Here is a 15,012-nt window from a genome sequence, read left to right as displayed (position 1 = left end):
TTTAAATCGTTTATGTATATTAGCATATTAGCCGCCAAAAATAAAACCAAGACCTTATTAGACCCTGTATAATAGTGGTTGGATGCATTTTCTAGAACCATCCAATGGGCGAGGGGAATCACCAATGACGTATATCTTGGGATTTAAGGCATGACATTTTAGTTAGGATGAAATTATCCATTTGGTTGCAGAGGAAAAAATATCTATGGAAAGATCTTGCTCAGAACAGGAACAAAAGAGAGGAGAAAATTAAAAGTATGTGTGCTTCCTCTTGTGAGCATCAACATCAGTGAGATTGAGAATTTAGCATAGAGATTGAAAAGGTTTCAAGTTGGACAAAAGTCTCAGAAGTTTAGTGCTTGAAGCATTTAATGATGGATGGAAGATTTACGGGAGATGCTTAGTTTGGTCAGAGAGATTCTTTGAAACCTATAACTCGTCATCAAATCTAGGCAAAATCTCCTAAAATGTGCCATAATTCTGCCTCGTGCTTCTTCAGTTTACAACAATAAGGATAATGAAAAGGAAAAACCAAAAGTTTGATTGAAGAGGGAAGACGTGGGGAGAGAAAGCATCCAGGAAAACGTCAAATTGAAGTAGTTGACCTTCGCTTTTAGGTTGAATGGCTTAAAACATTACATGCACCCAGGTTCCAATTTTACCTGCACCTTGACTTTAACCAGCCACATCTTTCCTTCTACATTTTTTTTTCTCTGCCATTTCCTTGGTGAAAACAAAGATCAGTAGTTTACTTAGCAATAGTCCTTGCTGCATTCCTGACCGGTATTTAACATTACCTATGCGTACCTAGAAAATAAAAGAGGGTAAGCAACATTATAAATTTGTTGATATTACAAAACCCTTATCCGTGCTAATATACCCAATACCCTCCAAGAGGTAAAAGCCATCTTCCACTACTCATATCTAGATATCAATTTGGATAATTGTTTGAAAAATTATACTGACACTATATAAAATAAAATATATTCACTTTACAACCTATCCTAAAACTATAAATATTAAAATATAAAAAATATGATTCAAATAATATATATTTATAGAGAGAGAATTGTCAAGGTTTGTATCTTTTAAGGAATTTCAACCTATTATCTCCCTAATGTTTTGTGTATGTACCACTGAAAAGTCTCATGGAGAAACAAATCCCTTGTTGTAACAGCTGTTCAGAGCTTGGTTGTCAATTGGGTTAGGTTTTCTATTTCAATTTTAATGGTATTCCCTCGGCTGGCTTTTCTTGTTCCCACTCCATAACAGTGTGCCTTGTTTGCTTCCTTTTCCTTAACAACTGAAAAAACAATCTTTGCATTACATATCGAGGTGTGTTGTCAGTTAAGTTAGTTAAGATGAAGTTATTGTTTAGCAGTTAAATTAGTCTATTGTCAGTTAATAGGCAGTTATTTTTTATTACTGGAAGTTTGAATTCATTACCGAGTTTATATGTTTAATAGTGAGCTATATTCATTGATTCAAGTTTTATTTTTTCTGAATATTGATGCAAATTACCCTGATAACAAGTTAACAAGTTAGTTTCTGAATATTGATCCAGTGAGATTCATATCATGCAAGGCCCTTGGACACATCGCATGTGCCGTTGACAAAAAATAAGTGGTCTGTAGATGGATATAACTCCCATTATTATAATCTGTCTCCAAGTACTAGTACATGCATACATTTCAGAGTGCTACTCGCAGTTGTCCTAATCTTGTTCATGAATTACTAACCAGGGATCACTGTGTAACAGATGTTTGTTGGAAGTCCACAGTGAGTAGATACCCTCGTTTGTTTCAGATTCCATTTGTGAAAGTGGAGTGGGCACTGGAGTTCTGCTGGCATAGATGGGTTTCGGGACACTGAGTTTATCTGTGGTTGTCCGATTTGAGGCCACGAATTTCAATGGTTTGCCCCCATCTCGGTCTTCTAAGTCGTCTCCTCATCTATCATTCACGAAACCATGTTGGGTTGTGAAAACGGAGTCGAATGTTCGGAGAAAAAGGAGGAAGAAGCCGGATCCGCATTGTGTGGTATGTGAGGGGAGTGGAAGGGTTGATTGCCACCAATGTTGTGGAAGGGGAAGGACAAACCAGACTCATTTGGAAATGCTCCCGAAAGGTGAATGGCCAATATGGTGTAGGACTTGTGGTGGAAGTGGTCTTGATTATTGCTCCCGTTGCCTTGGGACTGGAGAGTATAGGTATATCATGGGCTTCCAATTCATGAACCAGGATGATAATCAATCTCAAGAAAACAAGTCTTAGCCTTTTCTTGTCTTGGATGATAGTACTAGATTCAAGGTATTAGAGAATGTCTAGATGCGACAACTTTACTTGTAATTGCTGAATGACTAGTGTCAATCACAGTATGAAAAACCTTGATATATAGATTGTTCCAAGTCTCACATCCCAGTATAATTTATATTGACTTGCAGGTAATGTCATTTAAAGTATTTTCGTCTTGCTTCTAAGTTTCAGGAGAGCTTTGAAGGATGTCTTTAACCTTTGTACATTTAATGCTACTGTTACTTTCTCTTAGTTTTTCTTTGTACTGTCAAATAACTAAAAATGGATTGAATATGCATCTTCAACATTTAGGAAGTTCCTACCATTAAATTCAACCTACTTTACAACTGTGTCTAGAGGAGATATTGACTTGGTGAGCAAGTTAAGAACTTGTTAATTTTGGCAATTTCTTCTCCAAAATTTGTTGAGAGAAGTTCCTCGCCTCTATTAAATATATTTCTTTGATTCTGGTTAGTATAGAATTGAAGCTTCTTCCTTAGCATGCTTTTATAGTTCGCTTGAGAGTTGTCTGGCTTTTGAAAGATCAGAAGTATTTTTTGACGAAGTCACATCTTAATTTTTTCTTTCACAAGGTCGCTGTCATACTATGTATATATATATATCTGCAGACTGCATATTTAGTTGAAGTATACTGATGGATACCACCTATCTTCTGTGACCTTATTGTATTTGGTAGTGATAAGGTCTCGGAACTTCAACTTTGGTCAGTCTGAATTTCCGAAAAGGTTTATTTGTTAGGAATATCATTCGTTTTGAAAAGATCTATGGAATTTTTTAAGATTGTTTTACAAGATTGAATACATAAACCTGGTTTATTGCTCTGGGCATTTGTAGTAATCAGACTGTGGTGGCCAGCGCCGGAATCATATGATTAACAATGGAAATAGATAAAGGACACACCAGACCCTGCTTTGCAGACCCAGTTTTACAGTGGAGTCAATGGCAGTTACTTGATTCTCTTCTACCTACTGGTGGATTTGCTCATTCGTTTGGCCTTGAAGCAGCAGTTCAGACCCACTTAGTGTCTGATTCCAATGATCTTAAGACATTTATCATCCATATATTGGAGAATACAGGAAGCTTACTGCTTCCTTTTGTGTACTCAGCTTGCATTTTGCCCAATTTGGAAAACTGGCATAAGCTTGACAAAATATTGGATGCTACCCTAACTAATGAAATGGGTCGGAAGGCATCAATCTCGCAAGGATCTGCACTAATGAGGGTGGCTTCAGCTGTATTTTCTGAGGTTCCTTCCCTCAAAACCTTTAGAGATGCTTCTCTGGGTTTAGGTACTGTGTCGTTTCACCATGCTCCTGTCTTTGGACTTGTATGTGGAACACTAGGATTTGATAGTACTAGTTCTCAGAGAGCTTACATGTTCATCACAATTAGAGATGTGATTTCTGCCGCCACTCGGCTAAATTTGATAGGACCCCTTGGTGCAGCACTGTTGCAGCATCAGGTTGCTTCTATTGCGGAAGTTATATTAGAAAAATGGATGAATCGTGCCGCTGAGGAAGCATGCCAAACTATGCCTCTGCTAGATACTGTGCAAGGTTGCCATGGTTACTTGTTTTCAAGACTGTTTTCATCTTAGAAGGCAAAAAGTTGAATATTGCATTTCATATTCTGATTAAGTCTGTGGTATCAGTTATATCATGTGCTTAAGGTTTCTTGTTGTAGAACTTCAGTTACCCACACTTTGATGCGGATTATGTGATATCTCTTTCTTAATTATTTGTTAGTTAATGGTTAACATGTGTGTATGACGCAAGGGTGTACTCTTTTTTCTTCATTACTTGGCATTCAATAAGGAAAAATGTGGGCATGTTTTGAAATTTTACGAGACTAATTCGGTAACAAAGATATTGGTGGTGGTGGCTCATTCAATTTTTGAAACTGTGTACGACTAATATGGTAACCTTGAAAGAAACAAGACAATGCTGGATGTAGATATATTTTTAAAATTACACATAAAGCATTACTACTAACTTCGAATTTTTTTGAACTTTAAAAATGTTTTTATCTTCTATTGTCCATATAATTTTTATTTAATCATAAAGAAAACCAAGGCTTTTTTTGGAAGGGTTTCGACCAGGATACTTCTTACAATTATACACGAAGAATGGTACGAACTCATCATAGTGACTCCAAGAAGACTCTACTAACATTATGATTACTTTCTCAGCTTCAGAAACCAACTGATAGGAGGGCCATGTCCGATATCAATTTTCAAAGAATAATAAGAATGCTCCATTAAAAAGTAAGGCTTAATTAAACTTCAAGTTTCTAATGTGAATATTTTTAATTTAGTTTCTATTCAATTTTTTTTACCTAAGGACTTGTTGAGTACTTAATTTTTTATATTTTTTTAACTTAGTGACATGATTGTTATCTTGACTTGTCATTATACTTGTTTTCATGTGTTAAAAATGTAAGGTAAATGATAAATCATTTTTATTATTTTAATTGAAAATAAATTGGATAACAAAATCATCATACTTCTCGATAGTTTTCATGTCATCACTTACAACAAGAGACTATCTTTATCACTACTATTGACATAGATGATACTTTCGATCCCTTATCAACCAACATGTTTTCAATAAAAACAATAAAATTATTTATCATTTTACATTAACTGCATTTTATATTAATTATAAAATCTCACATTTCTTAATTCATGTAAACAAATAAAAAAAATGTCTGAAAAAAAAACAACCACGTCATCCAATTAACAAAGAATTAAACAACAACAACACAATTAAAATATATAAAGGTTTTGAATGTTCAATAGACCAAAGCAAAAGAAATATGTGATAATAACTTAAGAACAGAGCTAGTACTGAGGCCCACACCAGATCGCACTAAATGAGCAAGCCGTGGGCTCAATGTGTTCAATGATTCTGGATCAACAACTTTCATGCATGAATCTAAAATCTCCCACATAGGAGAGCCTTTGGCTATGGAAATTCTCAAACTTTCAAGCTTGTCTGTCTGTATCCCTACATTTGCTGCATGAAGCTAATAAAACGAAAAACACAAAAAGTTAACATATAAATAAACAAGAGTTAAAAGTGAACTTATGCAGGAACTGAAAATATCATTCAATCTAACATCGACATAATTGAGCGATTGATCTTCTAGGCTTGATAAACTTTCAAGCATGCAGCAAACTAAATCAGACATATGTGGACAAATTGCAGTTCCAGCATGCTAAAACAAGACAATAATAATAAGACACTCAGATTTAACAGCAGCATAACTTAATGGAATAGTAGCACTATGTTATCTCTCCATAATAATCAATCATTATTCTTCTTACATAATCAGAATCAGATAAACATAGTCAAAGGAAAACCAGAAACTGCACAACGTATAAACTAAAAACTAACACCAAAACAGACAACAAAAATATCCAAAACTATGAATCCAATATGTGCAGGTTAGCACAAATCATGCTTACTGGGAAATGAATTCTACAACATTTGGTATTCTAATTAATTGGTTTTGGGAAAGAAGTTTGAAAATTTAAGTACAAGAAAATAGGATAAGTTATACTTCTGAAATAAACAAACTCGGAAAGTAGTACCAAAACCAAAACATCTGTAAGATTACCAAAAATACCACACCTGAAAAATCATCGGGTAATGAACAAAGCAGAAAAAAGGAACAACCAACATCATATCTGATGAGAATAAAATAATATTTAAGCAGTCTTGTGTTATAATCCATCTATATACACCAGAGCCAAGTAAACATATACAATCCTACAAAGTTTGACAAGATTTGACCAAACAACTGAGATGTAAATATACAAAATTTACATATATTTAATTTACAATCGGGTGGAAGAAAGTTAAGAAAAACAAAGCAAAGTGAGTGTATGAAGTAAGTTGAAAAGCAATGGGATACCAAGCCAATCCTAACCTTCGTAAGCTTCATAAAAACTCCAACCGATGCTCTGCGGACACTGTAAACTTTACTTAGTAAACTTTCTGCGAACAAAAAGGGTAAAACAATGTCCATTGCTTTGTGTGCATCTGACATTTCAGTTAGAGAAACATCACAGAGCCTTATTGTCAAGGAAGCTACACCACGGTATAGCTTTTTACCAGAAATTCTAACAGTTTCCTCTATCTCATCCATTGCACAAAATGCTCCAGACCATAACCTCTTTAAATGCTTCCCAACCTATGGGTGGTGCATGATGAAAGAAAAGCACAAATAGAAAAGAATGACATGTTGATATGCTTTAGATAATAAAAATCAACCAGTGCTCAAATTGTAGATAGGGATGGCAAAATGAATGGATTAGATATATTTATCAAATGAAACATGGATGAATTAGATTTTTAAATAATTTTTTAATGGATCAAAATGGATGGATATCCAATTCATAAAAAAAAAAACTATTACCTCAAGTTCTATATATAAGACAAATATACAATTCAAGAAGACTAATAAAAGTAGTTAAATTGATTAGTTTTAATTAATAATGTCGTAGATTCAAAATTTATTTAGGTGAAAGTTGTATTTAATGAGGCTACTCAAAATTCAATGAAACACTTAGGATGACTTGGGTCCAACCAATGGACCTATCACTAGGAGTATGGCTTGAAGGATGGGAGGAGGATATGTCAAGAGAGAGTGGAAATTTACATCACATCCTCACTTGGAAAGACCAACCAGCCAAAGCCCGCTCAGCGATTCTTTCTTGGTCGCTCAGCAACACACCACTCAGCTACCTATGCTAGACGCCCAGCGACACACCGTACAGCATCCAGAAGCTGCTGCTTTTCTTTCTTTTTTCCACATGCTTAATTTGTAAAAAAAAAACGTAAACTTCCACGTGGCACTTGATCCATGAGTAGTGGAAGTTGTTAGGCACATGGCTGCAACATAGGGAGGGATTTCCATCCCTATATAAGCAATGCTTCCCACACCTGTAAAATACTTTTGAGATTAATAAAAGATTCTGTTGAGATCACTCCAGCCCTTTTTTTCTTGACAGTCACTGGCCAGAGAGAGTCCCGAGTCTCCTCTAGTCCCCTTCCCTAGTTAGGTTATCCGTTTCCCACGCCATTCGCCAGTTCCACTTCCACCTAGCTCATCTGTTTTTCCTTCTCTTTTCTGCTGCATCTTCACTCATCCTTCCGCTGGACTTACTCGTGTTGAGTAATGGGTTCACCTGCAGTCCAATCGGGAACCATCAACTTATCAACTAATAAAAAATATTTGTATTTGTAATGACCCAATAAAGGAATTCATCTATAACAATATATAAACACGATTCTCTCATTTGATGTACACATTTCATATTCCTATTTTATCCTTAATTATGTTTTAAAATTAGAAAAATGGAAATAAACTACCAAGGCACACTTCATCAGCACAACACAATATACTACAAATCACCCACTATTTTTTATCTGATTACCATTATTAATTTTATTTTATTAATCTATAACAACATATAAAGGGGATTCTCCTCTTTGGTGTACACATTTCATATTTCTATTTACCTTTAATTATATTGAAAAATTTTAAAAATTAAAATAAACTACCCAAATGTTAAAAGTAACTACCAACACACTCTTCAGTACAACGCTTTATAAATCACTCACATCTTTCAACAGCCCAATATATTACAAATCACCCACTAGTTTTAATGAAAGGGAAAATCAACCATTAGTTTTCATGAAAGGGAATAGCACATCAAATATAAATAGCTTTGTAATCTCTCTTCAAATAAAAAAATACTTAAATAAACATATAAACCATATTTTAACACCAGAATAAAGCCAATTAAACAACACAATAAAAGTAGGAAGGAAGAAACAGAAGACCAGAATAACTAGTACTATTCTCCATTGGCAAACATCACAAAACCCACAGTGGAAAAAATTTCCCTGCTTTTTACAGATAGTGACTCACCATAACAGTAGTTACTAAGGTTTTTGTTGCCAAGTATTAGAGTCAAAAGACAGAGAGAAAAGAGAAACTGAAAAGTAACTTTTGTATTGATAAAATGTACAAAGAAAACAATGGCTCTCTTTATATAGAGAATGAAAAGAAACAATATCAGACTGAATACAAAACTAACACCTAGCGTAGTTAGTTAATTACTATAATTTTCAGGACTTCTTGTCTATAATGATCGGTGACAACTCACACTTTTAAACTCAAGAAAAATATAAGTAATCTTAATGACCTCTTTAAATTGCCGTCCTTGAATAATGTCTGTAAGGGCAAGACATGTGCCTCACGCGAGAGCCAAAGCCTGGATCCACATTGTTCTAGTAAATCTGCAATTATGATGTCTAAACTGTCATCAATGGTTTTTTTTTAGTCATCACAAGTGAGTGACTTCCATATATGTACCATTGCATCCTAGACAAAAAAAAATGCAATAGTCAAATCAAGTACGTGCCTGAAAATAAGAATTCATATACTCATTGGATATTATCATGCATAACATTGCATTCCAAGGAAAAATAAGTTTTTCACTGAAAAAGGCAAGGAAAAGCTGCACAAAATAAAGGAGAAATCTTCATGGAAATAGAGAACCAAACCACAAATTTTAGGGGGTAAAACTACGTTTTTTTTGTTTGAGGTTTGATAAAGACACTTATTATATAGCACTATAATCTTCTATCATATAGATTAAAAGTAGGTAAAGAAATTTTCTGATTCGCCTGGAAATGCCCTTGGTAAGGATTAGATTCAGTACCGGGCTCACCAGATTACTTAAATGGAACTTACCTGCACATTTTTGTCCGGATCATATTGGTAGCGTACAAGCCTTGGAAGTAAAGAACGTAAGTATGGCTTAAGAGCATCCCCTGCTTGTTTTGCTATTTTAGAAAAGCCAAAAGCAGCACCCCTCTTTGAATTCAGAGAAGCTTGATAATTTGCTAAATCCATGAACTTATATATCAAGTCCAGTTGTCCCATCTCATTTGCTAAGTTACACAACTCCTTATAAGTGTTCAATTTTCCTCCACTAGCACTTCCACCAAGAGTTCCATCCATAAATACTTCAGTATCTTCAACAAGCTGCACAAAATAACTTCAGAAATGTGGTACTGACATGAAACCCACAGGTCCTCATGGCAATCAGTAATTAGTGATACTAACAACAACTACCTTATTGAGACTCAGAATTGTGTCCTGAACCATGAATTATATGATGTTATTTTTCATCTGGTGGTGATAACTAGCTCTAAAAGAGGATAAGAACCAATACTTCTAACTTCAACAATACAGTATGGAGAATAAGGTGATGTATAAAAGCTACGCCAAATATCATAGCTAATGTCAATCCAGTGTGATAAATAATACGAGGTGAAAACATAATTTATTTTCCAATGCTTCCACAAGAAAAAAGGGGGAGGGAGAATAAAAGATACAAGGATTGTTTAAGAATAACAATTTGACAGAAAAACTAAAACCAATGTAGCCCATTTTCCAATAAATGGTTAAAAATCATAACATACTTACTAAAATTGGGTAAGCCATGTTACATCTTGACCAATTGTCCTTAAATGAATATTCTATTAGATTCTATATTCAAATCTAGAAAATCCTGTTCGGAGCATTTCTTTATTCCATCGCTTAGCCTCATCTTTCCTTCCATGATTTGAGAAACCACGTACCATGATATGATATGTCCAACCATCAGGTTCATAACCCTTTTGACATATCCGACCAAACAACAAACGAGCTTTGTCCATATCACTCTTGGATAATTCTTTCAGCAACAGATTGTAGGTGAAAATATCAGGCGGAAAGCACTTCTCTATTAATCGTTCCAAGTCCGAAATATAATGGGTCACTCTGAGACAACCGGAAAAGGCACCAATCACCAAGTTAAGTGTTGAATTAGCAGAAAATTCCCCCTCTCCCACTCCTCTTAAATAAACGCATGTATCGTAGAGTTTTGGTGAAATCAAAGAATGTTGAAGCAGTTGATTGCCCATAAAAGAACTAATTGGGCGTCCCATTTTCTCATATGCGTTAACAATACGTATTGCTTCCTGATATCTTCGCAATGAGCAAAGCTCCTGCACAAGAAGCTCATAGCATTCAAGACTTGGATTCAATCCAACTCTGAACATGCTCAAAAAGAACCCAAGTGACATGTCTATCCTATTGCACTTACAAAGACCATTAACCAAGGTAGTATACAACCTCTTGCATTCCAAACCCTGGCCCCGGACAACGTTAAAAAAACTCAGAGCATCAGAAATTCTCCCACTGCGCAAATAACCTCGCAACACAAGAACACGAGAGTTCAAGTTGGGCTCAACACCATTTATTTGCATCAATTCAAATACTTCCCTACACAAGTCAGGCTTCCGGGCACGCGCAGCTCCTTCCATGAAAAAGTTATAAACGCGACAAGGAAATTCACAACGAGTGAGCATCTCCAGTAAATTGAAAAAACGCCCTCTTGAATTATCCATTTTAAGTAAGCAGCAAATTACACTTGTACACAATGGAAAGTTCAGCTTATGACCCTTCAATTTCATTTCAAAAAGAAGCTGAGCAGCAATATCTCCCCTGCCCGACTTAACAAAACCGTTAATCATCTTAACATACGAAGCCCTGGCAGCAACAGTCTTAAGTTCCCCATGTACCAAATAACCATCTTGCACTCTCCCAGCCTGGCACAGAGCATATATGAACTGGTCATACATTGAAGCAGGAGGCACAATATCCCGCCCGACAGAAAGATGCATCAACTCTATCATCTCATCAATCTTGCACTCCCTACACAATGCACTCGCAAGCGTGCGAAATGTCTGCTCATCAGGAAAATAACTCTTGCCAACCAAGCTTTTGACAACGTTGTACGCCTCCACAACACCTCCATCCCAACACAAAGTAAGTATCAAATACTTGCATGCCAAGTGATTGAGAGACAGACCAAACTCAGACCGAGAACTGTACAACTCCCACGCAACATCAGCCATCCCCACTTTGCAAAAAAAGCACAGAACAGCATTCATGGTAGCCACGTCAGGGGGAATGCAACTTTCATTCATATCCACCAACAAATCATACACCTGTTGAAGCCGATTCTCCCGCAAAAGCCTATAAATCAAAACATTATACCTAGAAGAGGACATACAATACCCTTCAGAATCCTTCTTCTGAGAGAAAAACTCCAATGCTTCATTCACCCTACCACCTCGAACAAGACCCTTTACCCAAGCCCCATAAGCATGATCCAATGGAACCAACCCCGAGCTCCCGAATCGCTTAACCAACTCAACCGCACGCTCAAACCTAAAACACTCACACAGAGCGCCAACCAAAAAACTCACTTCAGGCCCTTTTAACCCCTCCCCACGACGCACCAAATCGTTGAGAAAACCCTCAGTCTCCTCCAACCTTCTCTCTTTGCACAAATGCTTAACAACAATGATATTGGTAGCGTGATTCTCGAAACCCCTGGCACGAATTTGCCTCAGAATGATGTCAAAAGCGTTGAGGTAGTTTTTCTCAACGAGGGAGTCTAAAAGGACGTGATAAGAGAAGGAGTCGAGGTCCAAGCCGATGAAGCGCATTTGGGCGTACGCATGGAGCGCGTTTTGAGGCTTCCTGGCGATAGCATAGCCCACGACAAGGATGTCGTGGAAACGGACGTTGTGGAGGAAGACGCCGCGGCGGAAGCCATCGAGGAATTCGAGGACAATGGGTTTGTGGTCGGCGCGCACGAGGATGTTGAAGATGGCAACGAAGGTGGCGCGCGTGTGGTGGAAGTTCGGTTGGCGGCCGGCCCAGTCGAAGAACTTGAGGCAGGAGAAGATGTCGCGGTGAGTGGCGGTGTAACGGAGGACGCGGAGGACGAGGCACTCGGAGAGCGGGAGGGAGAGCGCGGACAGTGCGGCGGATAAGTCTTCGTTGTCGGCGGAGGCGGTGAGGAGTTGGTAGATGCGGTTGACGAGGGGGTCTAGCTGGACCTTCCGCGTTGCGAACCACGTCTTGAAGGAGGACACCACGTCTTTTCTCGTGAACTGAAATGAATTTGAAGTTGAGGGCGTTGATGGAGAAAGTGATGCTGCGAGCGAAGCGCATGCAGCATGGGAAGAAGAGCAAGGATTGACAATGGAGAATACGAACGATTTGGATCTGAGACGGTGTTTGGTCACATGTTTGATTGGTAGCATAGTGGTCATGGATCAATGAGTTCTTCTTCTCTCAGGGTACCGGCGCTCTCCAAGTGTTTGTGTATATGTCTGTGTGAGATTCAGCAACATGAAAAACCTCCTTTTCCTAGTTCTGGGTTTAGTGGAGGTTAAACGAAACTAACACTAACTAGTTTACCTTACTCTGCTTTTTTATCAATCCACCAAAACCTCTGATTCCAATATTTGTTCCGAATTTGGATAATAAAATTGGCGGAACAACATATTAGTCCTAAATACCTTAAATAAGTTGTCTTCGGCACATCAAAATTTCTGTACAAAAAAAATTTCAGCAAAATACAATTTTGATTTTAAATAAAAAGATATTCATATTTAAAATGTCAATACTTACTTTATTATTTGACCATGGTTTATTAATTATTTTTAAGTTTAATGTCTCTTTAAGTTCCTATTTTCGTCCAAAATTTTAAATAAGTTTTCTCTTTTTTTGTCGTCTTAATTGGATCCTTATTTTTATAAAATTGGATCAAATAAAGACTTTCCGTCAAATTGATCAAACACCGTTAAATAAGGTGTTACGTGGCATGCTAACGTGACTAAACTGTGTTTTTTTTTTGAATTAAAAAATGAAGGATAAATAGTGCTGAAAGGGCAAAGTTGGAAATAAAATAAAATTAAGGGCAAAGAAAGAAGTTGGAACGTTCTTGCTCTGATAGTGGCTCGTGTGGGAAAAGAAAGAAGCTGGAACGATGGTGTGTGGTGGCACTTCCAGCGCAGAGGGCGTCGCCGGTGATGATTTTGACCGGCCGGAGAGAGCCACAGTTGGACTAGTTCGGTGGAGGCAGGGGTTGCTGTGGAAGGGAGTGAAGGAGAGAATATAAAGGAAAAAAAATTACATAAACTTAAACTGTGTTGAATTCTGCAGGTCTTCTTTCTGAATCATCCTCCCCCTACCCCTTCCTATTATTCTATTCCCTCTTCCAAACCTCAGTCCTCTAACATTGGATGGTAAAGACATGGTTTTGATCTGAGCATTCACAAAATTAGTTTCATATCTACTATGCTCATGAAGTTGTGAAATGCCATTAACAGATATATCATGTGTATATACCAAAGGTTGCTTAATCCCTGACTGGTAAGCAGCATCTTTTGCAGGAGTTGGCACACTGGAACTTTCAATTTCATTGTCTTCATCATCAGCATCAGAACCATAATTTCCAAGACCTAAAGCATCTCCAGGAGAACTTGAATTAGATTTTTCACTGGAACCATCATTTTCTACCCTTTCTTTGACTGGTTCAAATCCAGCGTGCATTCGAAGCAGAGAGAACCCCCAAATCGGGTTTGTCCATCAACCTTCGTTGTAAGATCCTTGAAAATATTTGTTAGTTACTAAAAAAAAATTAGTGAATAGTAAATTGTGAATAGTAAATAGTGAATAGTAAAAAAAAATTATTTTTGGAAAGGATAAGTGTTACACGTAGTTTTGATATCAGAATTCACCAATTTGCAAATAAAAAATTATTTTTGCAATAATAAAATGAATAAAAAAATGAATAGTAAAAATGAATAGTAAATTTTTTTACTATAAATAGCCAAGGGGGGGAGGCTGGAAATTTACACCAAAATTCTAGAGAAATTGTGAGAGAAGAGAGTTGGAGTAAATTCTAGTTGAAGAGGGGAAATTCTGGAAGTTTCTGGAAAACGGTTTGAGAAGAGGAAACTAAGTCTGGAATAGAGGTAAGGGGAGCTAACTTTGAGTATTTCCCTTTGTATTATCTTGAGTCTTGAATATGCTATATTTTGCTTTTGTCTGATCTTAAATCTTGAATATGGAGTATTTTGTTTCTATATGATCTTGAATTTAAATGAGAGTATGCTTTTGTGTTAATATCCAAGTGTGATAGTTGTAAAATGTGATGTTGATTATGTTATGCCATTTGTATGTTATTAGTTGTTTATTTTTGTATTTTGGAAGGATTAGAAATTGTCTAACCGGCTCTGCCAGATTCAATTTCTTGTTTCCCCAAACATTTTATTGCTTTCCTTATTTATTTTTATTGTATTTTGGAAGGATTAGAAGTTGTCTAACCGGCTCTGCCAGATTCAACTTCTTGTTTCCCCAAACATGTTAATGTTCGTGTTATTTAATTATATTGTATTTTTGGATGAATTAGAAGTTGTCTAACCGGCTCTGCCAGATTCAACTTCTTGTTTCCCCAAACATGTTAATGTTCGTGTTATTTAATTATATTGTATTTTTGGATGGATTAGAAGTTGTCTAACCGGCTCTGCCAGATTCAACTTCTTGTTTCCCCAGACATGTTAATGTTCGTGTTATTTAATTATATTGTATTTTTGGATGGATTAGAAGTTGTCTAACCGGCTCTGCCAGATTCAACTTCTTGTTTCCCCAGACATGTTAATGTTCGTGTTATTTAATTATATTGTATTTTTGGATGGATTAGAAGTTGTCTAACCGGCTCTGCCAGATTCAACTTCTTGTTTCCCCAGACATGTTAATGTTCGTGTTATTTAAT

General features: G+C 36.6%; 3 protein-coding genes across 6 annotated transcripts; 2 read left to right on the top strand and 1 right to left on the bottom strand.

The window, feature by feature from the left end:
- Positions 1–1,853: 1,853 nt before the first annotated feature.
- On the top strand, positions 1,854–2,461 carry LOC108338622 (uncharacterized). Its single transcript, XM_017575617.2, has one exon. The coding sequence runs from the start codon at positions 1,854–1,856 to the stop codon at positions 2,271–2,273; it is 420 nt and encodes a 139-aa protein (XP_017431106.1). The 3' UTR covers positions 2,274–2,461.
- Positions 2,462–3,192: 731 nt separating this feature from the next.
- LOC108338621 (urease accessory protein F) lies at positions 3,193–4,049 on the top strand. Its single transcript, XM_017575616.2, has one exon. The coding sequence runs from the start codon at positions 3,193–3,195 to the stop codon at positions 3,910–3,912; it is 720 nt and encodes a 239-aa protein (XP_017431105.1). The 3' UTR covers positions 3,913–4,049.
- Positions 4,050–5,060: 1,011 nt separating this feature from the next.
- Positions 5,061–12,729, bottom strand: LOC108338394 (pentatricopeptide repeat-containing protein At1g71210, mitochondrial). Of its 4 annotated transcripts, XM_052880465.1 has the most exons (6): positions 9,974–12,729; positions 9,081–9,374; positions 8,530–8,708; positions 6,978–7,506; positions 6,246–6,509; positions 5,061–5,339 (listed from the first exon to the last, which is right to left on the bottom strand). In XM_052880465.1, the coding sequence occupies exons 1-3, from the start codon at positions 12,500–12,502 to the stop codon at positions 8,664–8,666; spliced, it is 2,868 nt and encodes a 955-aa protein (XP_052736425.1). In that variant the 5' UTR covers positions 12,503–12,729; the 3' UTR covers positions 5,061–5,339; positions 6,246–6,509; positions 6,978–7,506; positions 8,530–8,663. The 4 variants fall into 4 exon arrangements, with proteins under 4 accessions (XP_052736425.1, XP_052736424.1, XP_052736426.1 ...); XM_052880464.1 differs by having other exon boundaries at positions 6,246–7,506; XM_052880466.1 differs by having other exon boundaries at positions 6,246–7,506; positions 8,530–8,623.
- Positions 12,730–15,012: the final 2,283 nt, after the last annotated feature.

Source organism: Vigna angularis, chromosome 7, assembly GCF_016808095.1.
Source record: "Vigna angularis cultivar LongXiaoDou No.4 chromosome 7, ASM1680809v1, whole genome shotgun sequence".
In the NCBI taxonomy this organism is placed as follows: Eukaryota; Viridiplantae; Streptophyta; class Magnoliopsida; order Fabales; family Fabaceae; genus Vigna; species Vigna angularis.
Note: the sequence above shows the minus strand (reverse complement) of the source record. Positions and strands in the feature narration are given on the sequence as shown.

Bases quoted from the DNA above. Each gene is read 5' to 3' on its own strand.
- LOC108338622 (XM_017575617.2), top strand. From the start codon at position 1,854: ATGGGTTTCGGGACACTGAGTTTATCTGTGGTTGTCCGATTTGAGGCC.
- LOC108338394 (XM_052880464.1), bottom strand. From the start codon at position 12,502: ATGACCACTATGCTACCAATCAAACATGTGACCAAACACCGTCTCAGA. The intron at 9,375-9,973 runs GTACGTGGTTTC...TATTTTGTGCAG, and splicing joins GTTGGACATATCATATCATG to CTTGTTGAAGATACTGAAGT. The intron at 8,709-9,080 runs GTAAGTTCCATT...TTTTTTGTCTAG, and splicing joins ATCCGGACAAAAATGTGCAG to GATGCAATGGTACATATATG.
- LOC108338621 (XM_017575616.2), top strand. From the start codon at position 3,193: ATGGAAATAGATAAAGGACACACCAGACCCTGCTTTGCAGACCCAGTT.